The 14,125-nt window shown below is 36.6% G+C and overlaps 2 protein-coding genes across 2 annotated transcripts; one reads left to right on the top strand and one right to left on the bottom strand.

Annotated features, from left to right (window-relative positions):
* The first annotated feature begins 1,086 nt into the window (after positions 1 to 1,086).
* LOC145016860 (rapid alkalinization factor-like) lies at positions 1,087 to 1,501 on the top strand. The gene is made up of 2 exons (XM_078975037.1): positions 1,087 to 1,348; positions 1,467 to 1,501. The coding sequence occupies exons 1-2, from the start codon at positions 1,087 to 1,089 to the stop codon at positions 1,499 to 1,501; spliced, it is 297 nt and encodes a 98-aa protein (XP_078831163.1).
* Positions 1,502 to 11,956: 10,455 nt separating this feature from the next.
* LOC145016859 (uncharacterized) lies at positions 11,957 to 12,905 on the bottom strand. The gene is made up of 2 exons (XM_078975036.1): positions 12,399 to 12,905; positions 11,957 to 12,145 (listed from the first exon to the last, which is right to left on the bottom strand). Exons 1-2 carry the CDS (start codon positions 12,903 to 12,905, stop codon positions 11,957 to 11,959), a joined length of 696 nt encoding a protein of 231 aa, XP_078831162.1.
* Between the last annotated feature and the right edge of the window lie 1,220 nt (positions 12,906 to 14,125).

The following is a 14,125-nucleotide window of genomic DNA, read 5'->3' as shown; positions in this document are numbered from 1 at the left end:
ACTTGTAAAATGAAATTCATAGTTTATATATGTATGTATGTGTAGGAAAATATGAAAAAAAAAACATGAAAAATATAAAAACCGGTTCACCCGGCGGTCGAACCGGTTGAATCGGGAACCGATCATACCGGTTCAACCAGAATAAATGGCATACGACTTGATACTATGTTAGTTTGTGAAAATACCTATTAGGTTTCTATTGTATTTCATTCATTCAAATAGTACAATCATTATAATATATTTACACAGAAGATCCTATACTATATGCGTATATAAATACTTGCACTGTACAATAAGGAAACGTGTTCAACAAGAACGATTAAAATTGGTTAAAAACAGGCCGCATCCATACACATTTGTTGTTTCGCGAATAAAAGAGCGCACATATATAGTTAGAATCGATTCTTTGTAATGGATTAGTATCGATTCTTTATAATGGTTTTTTTATATTCGTAAACTAAATCTGCGATTGTATTCTCGAATCTCATTTGACACTTTAATATTTTTTGCTCACTTTCAAGTCTTATCCTTCTAACAATATTCACGAAATATGACTTGCATTTTAGGAAGGATCTGTTAAATCATGTGAGAATGCTAAACTTTATATTGAGCATCAAATGATATAATCCATAAGAAACCAAGATTCGACGCTTTAGCCTTTTAGCTACTCTCTTATTTTCGTATAATTACTTTTATGCCTTTGCATGCATGTGTCCATTTAGAACCAACTTGGTTTGTTGTTAAAAACCTTGGAGAAAAAAAATGCGAGTCTTCATTAGCATGTTTACTCCGAAAGTTTTTTTTTGTTGTTAAGACTAATAATTATAGCCCGTCAAAAGACCAAAAAAATAAATAAACAAATTGATTTATTTCTTATTACATATGATCCTATTTGTATGCTTGCATTTCTTGTAAAAAAAAATTGTATTGAATTGGTGGACAAATCTAAACCACAAAATCTCTGTTATTCTCCATCAAAATCTCAAATTAGTATATACCCATTCAATAACTAACCAAAACGATAATACCTACAGATCCTTTTTCTCTTCATACATCATTTTCCATTATCGTCTCAAAATGAGAAAAATGGCTAGTCATTTTGTGTTTCTGATCATTTCGATTTTGACCTTAGCTCAGTCTGTAATGTCATCATCCATGGACTTGCAGGGTGAGTTGGATTGGGTTATCCCTGGTCGACTAGCAAGAGACTTTATCGATCCGGAGGAAGAGGTGATGATGGAGTCTAAAAATGTTCGACGTGTCCTAGGGGGACGTGGTTACATCAGTTATGGTGCCATGCAGAAGAACAACGTTCCATGCAGCCAACGTGGGCAATCGTATTACGACTGTAATAGCAAAGGTCAAGCTAACCCATACAGTCGAGGTTGCAACATTATTACTCGGTGTGGTGGCCGTTGAGACACATAGCACAATTAAAAAATAATATTACATTTTTGTATTTGCAGTGAGATTCTTTCTTACGCGGTTTTTTGTTGTTTAAGTGTCGTAATGTACTTTTTGGTACAAAGAAATCGGGAAAAAAGGTCATTTTTGATAAGAGAGTCTCGCGAACTTAATTTAGGTTGTTTAATAGGAGTGTTCAATTCAAAATGAATTGTGTTGGTTTACAAACAAAACTTTAAGGGTTGGTTCACTGGATATAATTGGTTGTACATTTATACTGTTTTGCTAGTTTTATTAGTTTCATAATGATAATTATGCCATTTAAAAAAGCCATTAAAATTGTATTTTACGATATACTTCTAGTACGAGTTTTAGATTTTAAATCAATTTATATGCTCTTAAAAAATGGTAAAGTTGGTTCCATATATACTCCTTTTGATTTTATTTTAGAAATAGGACAAGTCTTTAATAAATTTATTAATTAGTCTATTTAATTTTTTTTTTTTAAAATGATAGAATAACCTAATTTATTAAGTTATGTCGAAATTGACCGAAAATTAAGATTTTTTTTACAAAATAAATATTGCTAGAAACTCTGTGAAATGATCGTTCTACCTATGAAATAGCAAAAATGGTATCGTTTGGTCCTTTCCCAGTGGCCCCAACAAAATTCATCGGTATAAAAAGCCATATTTTCAAGCTTTCTTTAACACTATTTTCAACTCCGATATGGGTTCAAAATTCCAATTTCATATTCTATGGGTAATGATTTTTGCTTTATATTTAAGTTAATTTAACATACAGTGAGTCTCGTATACAAAATTAGTAAATTTATGGTTTTTATTAAGGTTGCAAAGACTAAGATTCTACCTAGGATCGTTTTTTAGTTTGCAAGATTGGAACCGTAAAACTAGGATGGGGATCCAAAAATCCCACAAAATAAAACATAATTTTAATTTAAAATTTTACGCGCGATCATATCCTAAATACGACCCGTTTAAGATCCAACTCGTATTTCATACCTAGAATCGTACAATCCTACAATCAGTATCGTGATTTTGACAACCATAACTTTTATTATATTTTCTTAATAACCATTTCTTGATGGATATGTGGCCATTTCTTAGTGCTTATAAGAACCAATTTCAATACTAAGAAATAAAGCTATTTTCATACTGAGAAATAACCATATTTTGATAGTTTTATATCTTAGTATGAAAATCCATTTTTTACATTGAGAAATGGCCCCATTTTTGTAGTGTGGAAAATTGTTATTTTTCGCACTAAAAATAAAACATCTTTTATAATAATCGTTTCTCAGTCTACAAAATAGGTACTTCACAGTACCTTTTACTACCAAGTGGTCATTTTTGGCAATGGAAATAGCCCTTTTTGGCAATGACCTCATTTCTCAGTACCAAGTTGTTATGTTCTGTTTCGTAGATTATGACTATTCAATTATTAGCAAACTAAGAAAAAAATTCTCACTTATGGAAGGCACACATTCTGTTGGGTGATTAAGTGAGGATGAGTTAGTAATTTGCGGTGGTTTCTACTGCGAAAGTTCATAAGCATATAAAACAAATAGACATGAACAAAATGGTTCATCAAGACTACTACTAGAAATCCTTAAAATATGAAGTAACCAACACCGTATGAACATTGACGGTCCTACCTTAATATACAGGACTAGAAAGATATTTGTAATTTGTGGAATTTTGCATGAGTATATTTTTGCTTAAATATGAACACATAACATTGATATAAATCAATTTAACTAACTCCGACCAAAAAAACAACTATTTACGAATCCACCACCTATCTAAACTTTATATAAACAATATAAAGATAAAACATTTTCACGTAAAAGCTAGTAACTGTTGATCTTAAATTTCTCTTTCATTTCATAAATCTCTTCATCTTCCTCTTCCAATCGATCAAAAAATGCACCAAAATTTGAATGCTCTTCAACCTCAGGGTTATCAACTTACACACAAAATGATGCACCATATGATTGAAAAGGGTTACATTCTCAAAAGAAGCAAAAGTTGACAATCTAATTGAGTATATCGAGCAAATTAGGAAACAAATATTGCACTGTTATTTTTAGTTATAATCATACAACAAATAAGAAGGGCAAGCGGGCAACAAGTTGTGTCGTTAAGTCCTTTTGTATGGTAAAGTTAATTCTTTTGAAAACTACATCCATAAATCTAGGAAATATAACATTGCTATGCATGATCCGTTGTAGTATACTAAGAAGCTCTACCGCATCCGGTGCAAGGAAACCAAACTTATCAAATGCAAATGATATGAACACGTGTTGATTTTCCATGCACGGTTTCTCATGTTTGGTGACCTTGCATGTAGCAGTTTTAATGCAGCTTATCTCTCCGTGAAACCCCCGACCCTGAAGTTTACGAGAGGGGATACCCCTGTAAGGTCCACACATGCATGTTTCCCTCCAACCCATCCAAAAATCAAAACGTCAGTCGGCCTAAGGGTTGACCTTCATTTTGTCAGGTCAATCAGGAAATTCACAGGAGCCTCTTTCTTGGCGGAAACCCCGGCACGCTTACTGCTTACATATGTCGACCAAAACATCCCTAACCATATCTTGCCTGTATTTGAACCCCGGGAGTTCTTTGCAATGAACTGCATGCTCGCCAAAAGAGTCCAAACATGCCTTGCAACACCGGACACATCCCATCGGCTCGGAGTATTGGAATCATGAATCGATATTTAAGGATTGTACGATACTCCACCAGAGACATATGTTGGCCAAGTCCATCTATAGGGATAGCTAGAAGAAAATATTGAGCATGTGGTGCACGTAAACACTAGAAAACTGCTTTCTGCCGAGCCGTCATATCTTGGATAATTTTACTTAAAAGGGCACTCGCCAGTGTATTCTAGGATTTAAGGGGGCAGTGTCCTTAGTAGTAAAACTGCTAATGTCAATGTCTGGAAGCTTGTTACGAAGAGAATCTAAGTCACAAGCATAATCAGAATCCATACCATAAATGTCATTATCCCGTAAGATGTTGTCTTGCAATACCCAAGATTGAAAAAGAATAGTACATTCAGGAGGATAGAAGAGTAGTATGGTCTTCGGGGGTTGCTCTATATGGGGATGCTACCACGAAGGCATTGGAGGATAAGCATCCACACAAGCCACCACCATCCATGCCGAGTACCATGTGTTCAGTGCCTCCCCTTTTGGTTGATATTGGCAATGTCCTTGGGGGAATTAAATCATTCCCTAAAGGAACCTGATGTTGGAAAGATGGGTTGAGAGCTCAACATATTTTAGATTCTCTTTGTGGAGAAGGTTCAGCAATTGCCAAAGACCTCTTATGTTCTATCACATGTGTGATTAATTTATGGCTTAAGGAGATGCCCTTCGAGTTTGGCGGAATTTGTTTTCTCTGCTCCTATTACACTGCTTCTAAAACTTGACAAGGGAATACGACCTATTGCAGTAGGAACTATATGGAGACATTTGGTTTCCAAGCTAGCTACGAAAGGTTTTGGTAAAGAAATGCCCAAGTATTACAATGATTTTCAGTTCGGGGTCGGGTTGTCGGGTGGCACTGAAGCCGTATTACATAGCGCCAATAGGGTGTTGAGTGAACGTCACAATGACGTGTCTCTTTCCATGCTTACTATGGACTTCTCCAATGCCTTTAACCTTGTTGACAAATTTGCATTACTTCATGAGGTCAGATTGAGGTGCCCTTCTATATCCTTGTGGGTAGAATTTCTATATGGTCAAGCAGCAAGGTTATATCTAGGGGACACGCATATTTGGTCTTCTATTGGAGTTTAACAAAGAGACCCATTGGGACCACTTCTCTTTGTACTTGTGTTGCACCCGCTCTTGCATAATATTAGAGGCAGTTAAAATCTTCTTCTCCATGCATGGTACCTTAATGATGGCACACTTATTGGAGATTCTAAGGAGGTGGCCAAATCCATAGACATCATTAAGGCTATTGGCCCAAAATTGGGCCTTCAATTCAATATCAATAAAACCGAGCTCTTTTAGCCCTCGTTTGACGGAGGCTGCCATTGGGGGGGTGAAACTTCTCGGGGGAGCTATTAGCAAAAATGCTAGTTTCATTAGCAACTTAGCCATAAAGAGAGTTGAAGGCGTTGTGAAATTGATGCGCCTTCTTCCACAATTTCCTGACCCACAGAGTGAGCTCCTTCTACTTCGGTCTTCTATGGGTATTGATAAACTTTTCTTTGGGCTGAGGACGTGCCAACCCATTCACCTGGAGGAGGCGGCGTTGTTATTCGATAATGGATTACACGGGGAGATTGAGGACATTGTGGTTTGTTTTGGCCCTTTCTTTGGCGAATTACAGTGGCGACTTGCTTCCCTACCCATTCGGTTTGGTGGTTTGTATTTATATTCGATAGTAGAGGCTACCTCATATGCTTTTATTGCCTCAAGAGCCCAATCTTGGGTATTGCAAGACCACATCTTACGGGATAGCGGCATTAGGAAAAGAATAGATAATAAAATAACTAGAATATAAGAGAAGAAGAGATGAATAAGAAGCACAAAAAACAATGACGTCGAAATGTGCATATGAAACCCCGAATATGAAATGGAAATAGTCATGGATTAGTAGGGAAAAGGAAAATTAGTATATGATTTTCAAGAATTGTAGTTTAAAGAAAATGGTGTGTAATATATAAAGAGAAAAGAAACAGCAATAGTAACAGGAAGATCATGAAAATTGAATTGTCAAAACTCACTTCTAATTTTTATTAAAGAAACATAACTCGAAAACGTCAACTGATAATCAATTCCAGAAACCTATCAAACTATATATACAAAAAACAATCAACTTAGTATACAATAAGGATTCTTGAAAACCTAGACTTTCCTTATAAATCAAGGCGTCTAGAATTACTTGACCATCACACCAAGGCTTGGACAACACTCCAAGAAAGGGATGATCTGGACAGACCAAGCACACATGTCATATCTGTCACAGAAATACGTCAACAATCACCCCCTAAATTTCTGAGTCGAGGGTAATTCTTGCATGCCAAGCAACGCTCTCGTCTTTGCGAACCTTATCTGAGCTAAGGCATTCATAAGTGGATTTTCTCGTTTCTTATCTCCCAAAATATGGTTAATAATTACTTGCTCGTTTTCCACACGCTCTCGAATGAGGTGGAATCGAGTCTAAATATGTTTGCTTCTTCCATGAAAGACAAGTTTTTTTGACAGTGCAATTACTAATTTGTTGTCTATGCAAATCAGCACCTTCTGTTTCTTCATTCTTGTCAGCTCAACTAACAACTCCCTTAACCATACTGCCTAACATGCAGTTGTAGTAGCTGCCATGAAATCAATTCACACGAGGACAAAGCTATTGTATCTTGCTTCTGGGAACACCAAGTAATAGGTAAGTCACCAAGGTAGAAAACATGCCTTGTTGTACTTCTATCATCATCAACATCTACATTGTGATTGCTATCACTATAACCTAGCAAGCTTAAGTTTTTTATTCATTTATATACTATCCCAAAAGATGGAGTACCACGCAAGTTGTAACATCCTGTTTTCAAGTTTTTTACATTTTAGAATAGTGATCAAGGATTGGGTATTAGCGAGGTTACAATCCTTGAAGAAGTTAGTTATTGGGCTCATTTGGAGGTGGATGCTATATTGGATGTTTCGGGTATTTAGTTGTGACTTGGAGAAAAAAGGGTATTTTGATGACTTCAGTCAGGCTTTATGGGAAAATGGATTTTAGATTTGGGATATCTATGGAGAGTATGAATTGACAAAAGTGTTGAGTGTCTCGATGCCTTTCTTTGAATATATGGATGGTCGAGATTGGAGTTGTATCGAGTGAGTTATGGCATTCGGAAAAGTTAGGGTTTAGGAGAAAACCCTAATATGTGGGGTGTACCACGTGATACGTAGGGTGTACCAAGGAGAAAAGGTCTACACGAGGCGTAGCTGGGAAGAACACACAACGTAGGTGCGAGGTTTGGGTTGGGGTGCACGGCTTCGTATGCGGGGCGTACAAGAAGGTACGCGAGGCGTACGAGGGTCGGAATGAAACCCTTAATTTTAGGGATGAACACTATATAAATAACATAATGCCTCAAATATCAACCTCCTTCTCACCCTTAGACAACTTTCACGAAACCCTAATCCTTCTTGTGTGTTGTTGGAGCTTAGAAGACCATTAGAAGAGTGTTTTGGTGATTTTGAAGAAGGTACTCACTCTTGAAGATTCATTGAAGAAGCTAGAGCTTTTAAATTCAGAACCTAATCAGCTTTTGGCTCTCATTTGAGGTATAAAGTCTCAAACTTAGTGATTATTTTCTTAGATCTCTTTTAGGTTGAGTTTATGGATTTTTTTGGTCCCATTGATGAAGTCCCTTGAGTCCATGTAATTTTTGGAGCTTAGAGATGCCCCTCTTGGTGTTATTTGGGACCTAGAATCATAAAGTTGTCATCTTGAAAGTCTTAATGGGTTCGTGCAAGAGTTAAGACCATTTTCATTGAAGTAGAATGCCATTTTTTGGAGTTTAGGCTTATGTGGGGCATGCAAAGTCACCAAGCCAACGACTTTATGGGTTAAAATGTTATTTGGGACTCATATCTATAGTTTGGACTTATGGATTAAAGCATTAAATGATTAATGGAAATGTGGGATTAAGAGGGAAGTACGATGGGCATACAAGCCAGTACGCGCAACGTCCAAGCCATTAAGCAAGCACGCACAACGTACCGCTTAGTGCGCCCAATGTACTGTGTCTGAGTAGGTTTACATATTTGGGCTTCGGTTTGGGATGTCTTCTTGGGGCCGATTACATGGTGCCAGGTTGGGCAATCTGACAAAGGGTGTTCTGGATTATAGTTAAGTTGTGGGCTTTAGGGTAAGGCCCAAGTAAGGGTTTGGGCCCAATTTGGAAAATTGGGCCATTAGTAGACCTTTGTGGACCTTTTTGGTCTTGGTGTTGGTAAGCCCAATGATTTAGGTCGGTAGTAGGTTTGGTTAGTTGAGCCATCTATGGGACACAGTGTTGGGGTGTAGCCTTGTATAGTTTTCGGTTATAGTGTTGGGTAATTTTGGCTCCGTTCAGGAGTTAGTGCGCAACAACAATGATAGTGTAGGGTTTCTCACATAGCAGTTGAGGTGAGTCTCCTCACTATACTTACCAGTGTGGTGATTTATGTGTGACCATAGGGTCTTACTTGTGTTATTTAATGGATGTTCATACCCATGCAATTTCATTGGAGGGTCGTATTCGTATTATTAACCGGAGGGTCTTAATTGCTAATGTGCTTATAATGAGATATGTGATATTATGTATTCTGTCTTTGTGATTTATTTTGTATATTATTATGTGCATTTATTGATATAGGACCAAAGGATCCAAGCTGAGTTGTGAGACCATAGTGTCTTCACTGAGACACAGGACTAGAGGGTCCAACCCGAGCCATGAGACCAGAGGGTCTTCAGTGTGACACCTGACCGGAGGGTCCTTAACGAGATATAGCTATGAGAGGCTATTGATTTGTGTGTGTGGTATTTGGGTAAATCACTAAGCTTCATGCTTACCGTGTTGAGTTAAATGTATTTCAGGTACTTCTGTAGATTCCGAGAAAGTAGAGGCATGATTGTACACATCCGTCGGCTTATGGAGATTTAAGGATTTTAGGATACTCTGATATTGTTTCGATAATAACTTATAATTTTTATGATGACTTGAATTTATGAGTAATATTTTGAGAAATAAAAATGAAAATTTTGTTTGAAAATATAGAGTGTTACAGTAACGAAGAATTTTCTTAATAGCGCATGTACGAGATTCTCTCGGAATTTGCATATAACGGCTAACTACTCCAACCGAATATGTTAAATTTGGGCGAGTGTGTAAAAGATATTGTAAGCAACCCACTAGTTTTTAATATTGGGTAGCTTCAGCTTCACGCTCATCTTCAGCTTTAGTTTTAGTCCCAACTCCATTGGACATTGAGTTGCATTACACTCTTGCATGCCCGCCTCTTTTAGAATATTCATAGCATAAATCTTTTCTTTCACCTTTACACAACCATTTTCTTGCAATACTTCAATACCCAAGTATAAGTTGGTTCACCAAGATCCGACATTTCAAATTGCAATGTCATAAATTTCTTGCAAGGTTCGAAAAGGCGTGAGGGGTGGCGTGACGACAAGGCTAAGCCTCACACTTAACAAGCCATGGCGTTTTTCAAGGCATGATGTAAGGTGGTGACTTTTTATTAATTTATAATTATGTTACCACATAAATATAAATTTATATCAAATATAACAAGTTTTTAGAAGTGTTATATCAACAACTAACAACAAAAAGTTAACAAAAAACACAATACTTGTATGTCCGATTAGAAAAGGCATAAAAAAGCAAAAAAATGTGTCTCAAACGAAAAAAACATGCGTTGTAACACGCCATAACGCACCATGGCACAGCATATCATGCCTTGCCACATATCACGCCTAATAGCAACATTATGAAGCTTTTCGTAATGGCAAAGCCAGGCCTCATGCTATGGCATGCCTTGATGCACATCGTGGCATGCCTTTTAGAACTCTCATTTCTTGAATTGGTTTATGAACTTCAGATTTGTTCCCGTCACAAATAAATCATCTATATAAACAACAACAATATTATATTCTCCATTTGAAACCTTTCTATAAACCAAATTTTCCTACATGCATCTTTTAAAACCCATATTTTTCATCGTATTATTAAGCTTCAAATTCCATGCTCTTGGAGACTGTCGAAGACTGTATAATGCTTTTTCCAATTTGTAGATTTTTGCTTCTTTACTTTGCTTCACTAAACCTTCTGATTGGCATACGTACACTTCTTCTTTTAAATCTCCATATGAAAATGTCATTTTAACGTCTAAGTGATGAATATTCCATCCATTCCCGTCCGCGAGAGCAATCAAGAGTCTTATTGTCTCGAATTGAGCTACCGGCATTAATACTTTATCAAAATCAATGCCTTGGTCTAGTACATAGCCTTTAGCTACTAGACACACTTTGAACCTTGTAATTGATCCATTCATATATATATATATTTTTATTTTATACAGCCATCTTTAGGTGGAGGAACTAGTTTCCAAGTGTCATTCCTTTCAATGGAGTTAATTTTCGCCTTTATTGCATCAAGCCAATTCTTGTTCATTTTGGCTTCCTTATAATTCTTCGGTTCTTCATGAATGTCAACATTAAATGATCCATGTTTAGCTTGTAGTCATTTAATCTTCTTGCAACACTGAAGTTCGAGTAGATCAACAGTGTGGGATGGAACTTGCATCGTTATTATGATCACCAACGGGTTGCGAAGGGCTAATATCATCGTGAGAAGTGTCATCGATTTGGTCTTGGGCCGGATCCGTGAATTGTTCAATTTCGGTTGTATTTGGAAACGAACCACCATTATATTGTTGTTTGTTCACTACTCTACAAGACCGTAAATGTACCCGGTTCATTTCCATCTTCATTTTCGGTTTCATTATTCCATTGCCACGTCTTATTTTTATCACAAATTGCATAGGCACTTATAATGATTTTACTTTCCCACGGCTTACATACCCGAATTGGGATCCTTTCAAAAGTATACCAACGGTCGGGATTTATCATCAAGCTTCTCTAAATGTTTTGAAATTACTCTTTCATATGTAACACAACAAAATACTTTCAAGTCTTCAAGGTTTGGCTTTTCACCATAAAATTTATCGACTGGTGTAGAACTTATTAATGCTCGATTTGGTGTATGACTTATGATGAACATTGTATAACGTATTGCGTCGCCCCAAAAGTGATTTGGAATATCTTTTGCTTTTATTAAGATCCATGTCATCTCGAGTAGAATTTGATTTCTTCGTTTGACTATACTGTTTTGTTGCGGTGCATAAGGAGCCGTCAACATATGTGAAATCCCTTCTTCGTCAAACAAAAAAAATAATCCAGCTCATGTGATGTGAATTATCCACCTCTATATGTATGGAATGTCGTGATCTCTTTACCGGTTTGTTTTTCAATCGATGTCTTGAATCTTATAATAATTCCGGATGTGTCACTTTTATGCTTCAAAAGTAAGCACCAAATGTATCTATAATAATCATTAATAAGAACTAAAATATAAATATTATCCGTTTGGGTGGGGGATCAACTGGTCCACAAATATCTCCATGCACCATCTCGAGAATATTTGTAGCTCTAAACTTGGCTTTCTTTGAAAATGACTGCTTCGTTTGTTTTCCACCCATGCAAGATTCATAAAGTTGGTATTGATGTTGGATTGTTAGTACCCCTTTAGCTAGCTTGTGCATCAAGTTTACCACGCCAAAATTAATGTGGCTAAGTCTTGCGTGCCATAACCAAGCTTCTTCATTAAAATTGGCTTGCAAGTATTGTAGTTTTCCAACTTTTAACTTTATTTTGTAGAGTCGGTTTGCACTTCACGAGACTTCCATAAGCAATCTTCCATCTCCATCTCGCATGGTTAGAAAGTCACCTCATATTAGAATATCATAACCAACTAATTTAGATTTCCTAAGACTAGTAACATTGCTACAAAGTGACGGGATACAATAAATATCCTTCATTAGCTTTTTCTCGCCACTTTTCCCTTCAAACAGAATTGACCCTTTTCCTTTAAGCCTAACACATGATCCATCTCTAGATCTCACATTCTTGTTATGTTCCTATTTAATTTATAAAAATAAGAGTAGTTTATGGTCATGTGGTTGCTCACACCATTATCTAAGTACCAAATTTTGTCTTCATTGGCATTTGCTTCAACTTTTGGAGATATATATATATATATATTTGTTCAAAAACAATATTTCTTGGATTGTATTCATCATAAAGAACTTCCATTGTTCATGATTTGTATCTCCTTCATGAGTCTGATTAAGGTTAGCCTCATATTTTGGATTTAGTGTGGGGATCTTAAACCAAAGTGACGATACTTGTCACACTGGTAACATTGAATATTTGAGAGATCCCTTTGTTCATATTGTTTTCCCTTTTATTTTTTATCATCACAAGTTTAGCGGATTCCGAGTGATTGTGATTTTGGATGTTACCCTGAACACATCCACCGCCACGTCCTTTGGTTTGGTTATGTGAACCCCGACCTCTACCTCTTAATGATTCAGTGTATATGTTAGATGATTCAGTTTTGGAATAAAGTAACTTATTATAAGCCTCGATTATGTTGTCTTCACCTTTAATCCTCTCTTGATAGGTTTTTAGGCGACCGGCCACATCTTCAAATGCTATTGTCTTCAGGTCCAAAACTAGTTCAAAGGCTGCAACAATGTTAATGAATTTCTCATGAAGGCTTGTAAAAAACTTCTTTTCAAGCTTGTGTTCAGTCATGTCCTCTCCTAATGAAGCAGATTTCGAGGCATTTCCAAATAACTTTGTTGCGAATTCATTTATGGTGCTTGTATCACTCATCTTTAGATTTTCAAAATCTGTGATTAGGATTTGGAGTCTCGCTTCCTTCACTCATTCGGCTCTAAGGTTGTAGTTTTTAATTGCATCCCACATCTCTTTTCTATTTTTTATTTACAAATTTAAAGGATTAAATCCTCTGCAATCGAATGAAACAACAGTCCTTTCACGATGTTGTTTTTCTTCATGGCATCTAGTCCGAGATCGATCACATCCCAGATTTCATGAATCCTGAGTAGCACTTCCATGTGAATCCTCCAAATTAACGGGATATAATAAATATCCTTCATTAGTTCTTGGTCACTACTTTTGCCTTCGAGCGGAATTGACCCTTTTCCTTTAATGCTAACACATGATCCATCTCTAAATATCACCTTTCCCATTGTGTTCTTATTCAAGTCATAAAAATAAGAGTAGTTTCTGGTCTTGTGGTTCCTCGGACCATTGTCAAAGTACCAAATTCCATCCTCATTGACATTTGCATCAACTTTTGGAGGGATATATTGTTCTTCTTTCAAGAGCACTATTTCTTGAATTGTATTCATCATAAAGAACATCCCTTCTTCATGATTTGTAACTCCTTCGTGTGTCTGATTAAGGTTAGCCTCATGATTTTCGATTCGGTTCAGGCATCTTGAAGCAAAGTGACTATACGTGTCACACCGGTAACATTGAATACTTGAGAGATCCCTTTATTCATGTTATGTTCCTTTTTGTTTTTTATCATCATGAGTTTTAGTGGATTCCGTGTGATTGTAATTTTGGGTGTTACCCCAACCACGTCCACCACCATGTCCTCTTCCTCGGTTATTTGAACCCTCGCCTCTAGCTCCTGATGATACAGTGTTTCAGTTGGATGATTCAGTTTTGGAATAAAGTAATTTATTATGTGTCTCAATTACTTTGTCTTCACATGTGATCCTCTCTTCATAGGTTTTTAGGCGACCAACCACATCTTCAAAGCCTATTGTCTTGAGGTCCAAAATTGTTCAAGGGCTACAACAATGTGAACAAATCATCTAGGAAGGCTCGTAAGAAACTTCTTCGCAAGCTTCTATTCAGTCATGAACTCTCCTAGTCAAGCGGATTTCGAGGAAATTTCGGGTAATTTTGTTGTGAAGTCGTATATGGTACGTATATCACTCATCTTTAGATTTTCAAAATTTGTGATTAGGGTTTAGAGTCTCACTTCCTTCACTCGATCGGTTCCAAGGTTGCGAGTT

This window comes from Lactuca saligna, chromosome 9 (genome assembly GCF_052625555.1).
Source record: "Lactuca saligna cultivar CGN05327 chromosome 9, ASM5262555v1, whole genome shotgun sequence".
Classification (NCBI taxonomy): domain Eukaryota; kingdom Viridiplantae; phylum Streptophyta; class Magnoliopsida; order Asterales; family Asteraceae; genus Lactuca; species Lactuca saligna.
Note: the sequence above shows the minus strand (reverse complement) of the source record. Positions and strands in the feature narration are given on the sequence as shown.

Bases quoted from the DNA above. Each gene is read 5' to 3' on its own strand.
- LOC145016860 (XM_078975037.1), top strand. From the start codon at position 1,087: ATGGCTAGTCATTTTGTGTTTCTGATCATTTCGATTTTGACCTTAGCT. The intron at 1,349-1,466 runs GTAATAGCAAAG...TTGTATTTGCAG, and splicing joins TGGGCAATCGTATTACGACT to TGAGATTCTTTCTTACGCGG.
- LOC145016859 (XM_078975036.1), bottom strand. From the start codon at position 12,905: ATGAGTGATACAAGCACCATAAATGAATTCGCAACAAAGTTATTTGGA. The intron at 12,146-12,398 runs GTTTAAGATCCC...TAAATTAAATAG, and splicing joins TGACAAGTATCGTCACTTTG to GAACATAACAAGAATGTGAG.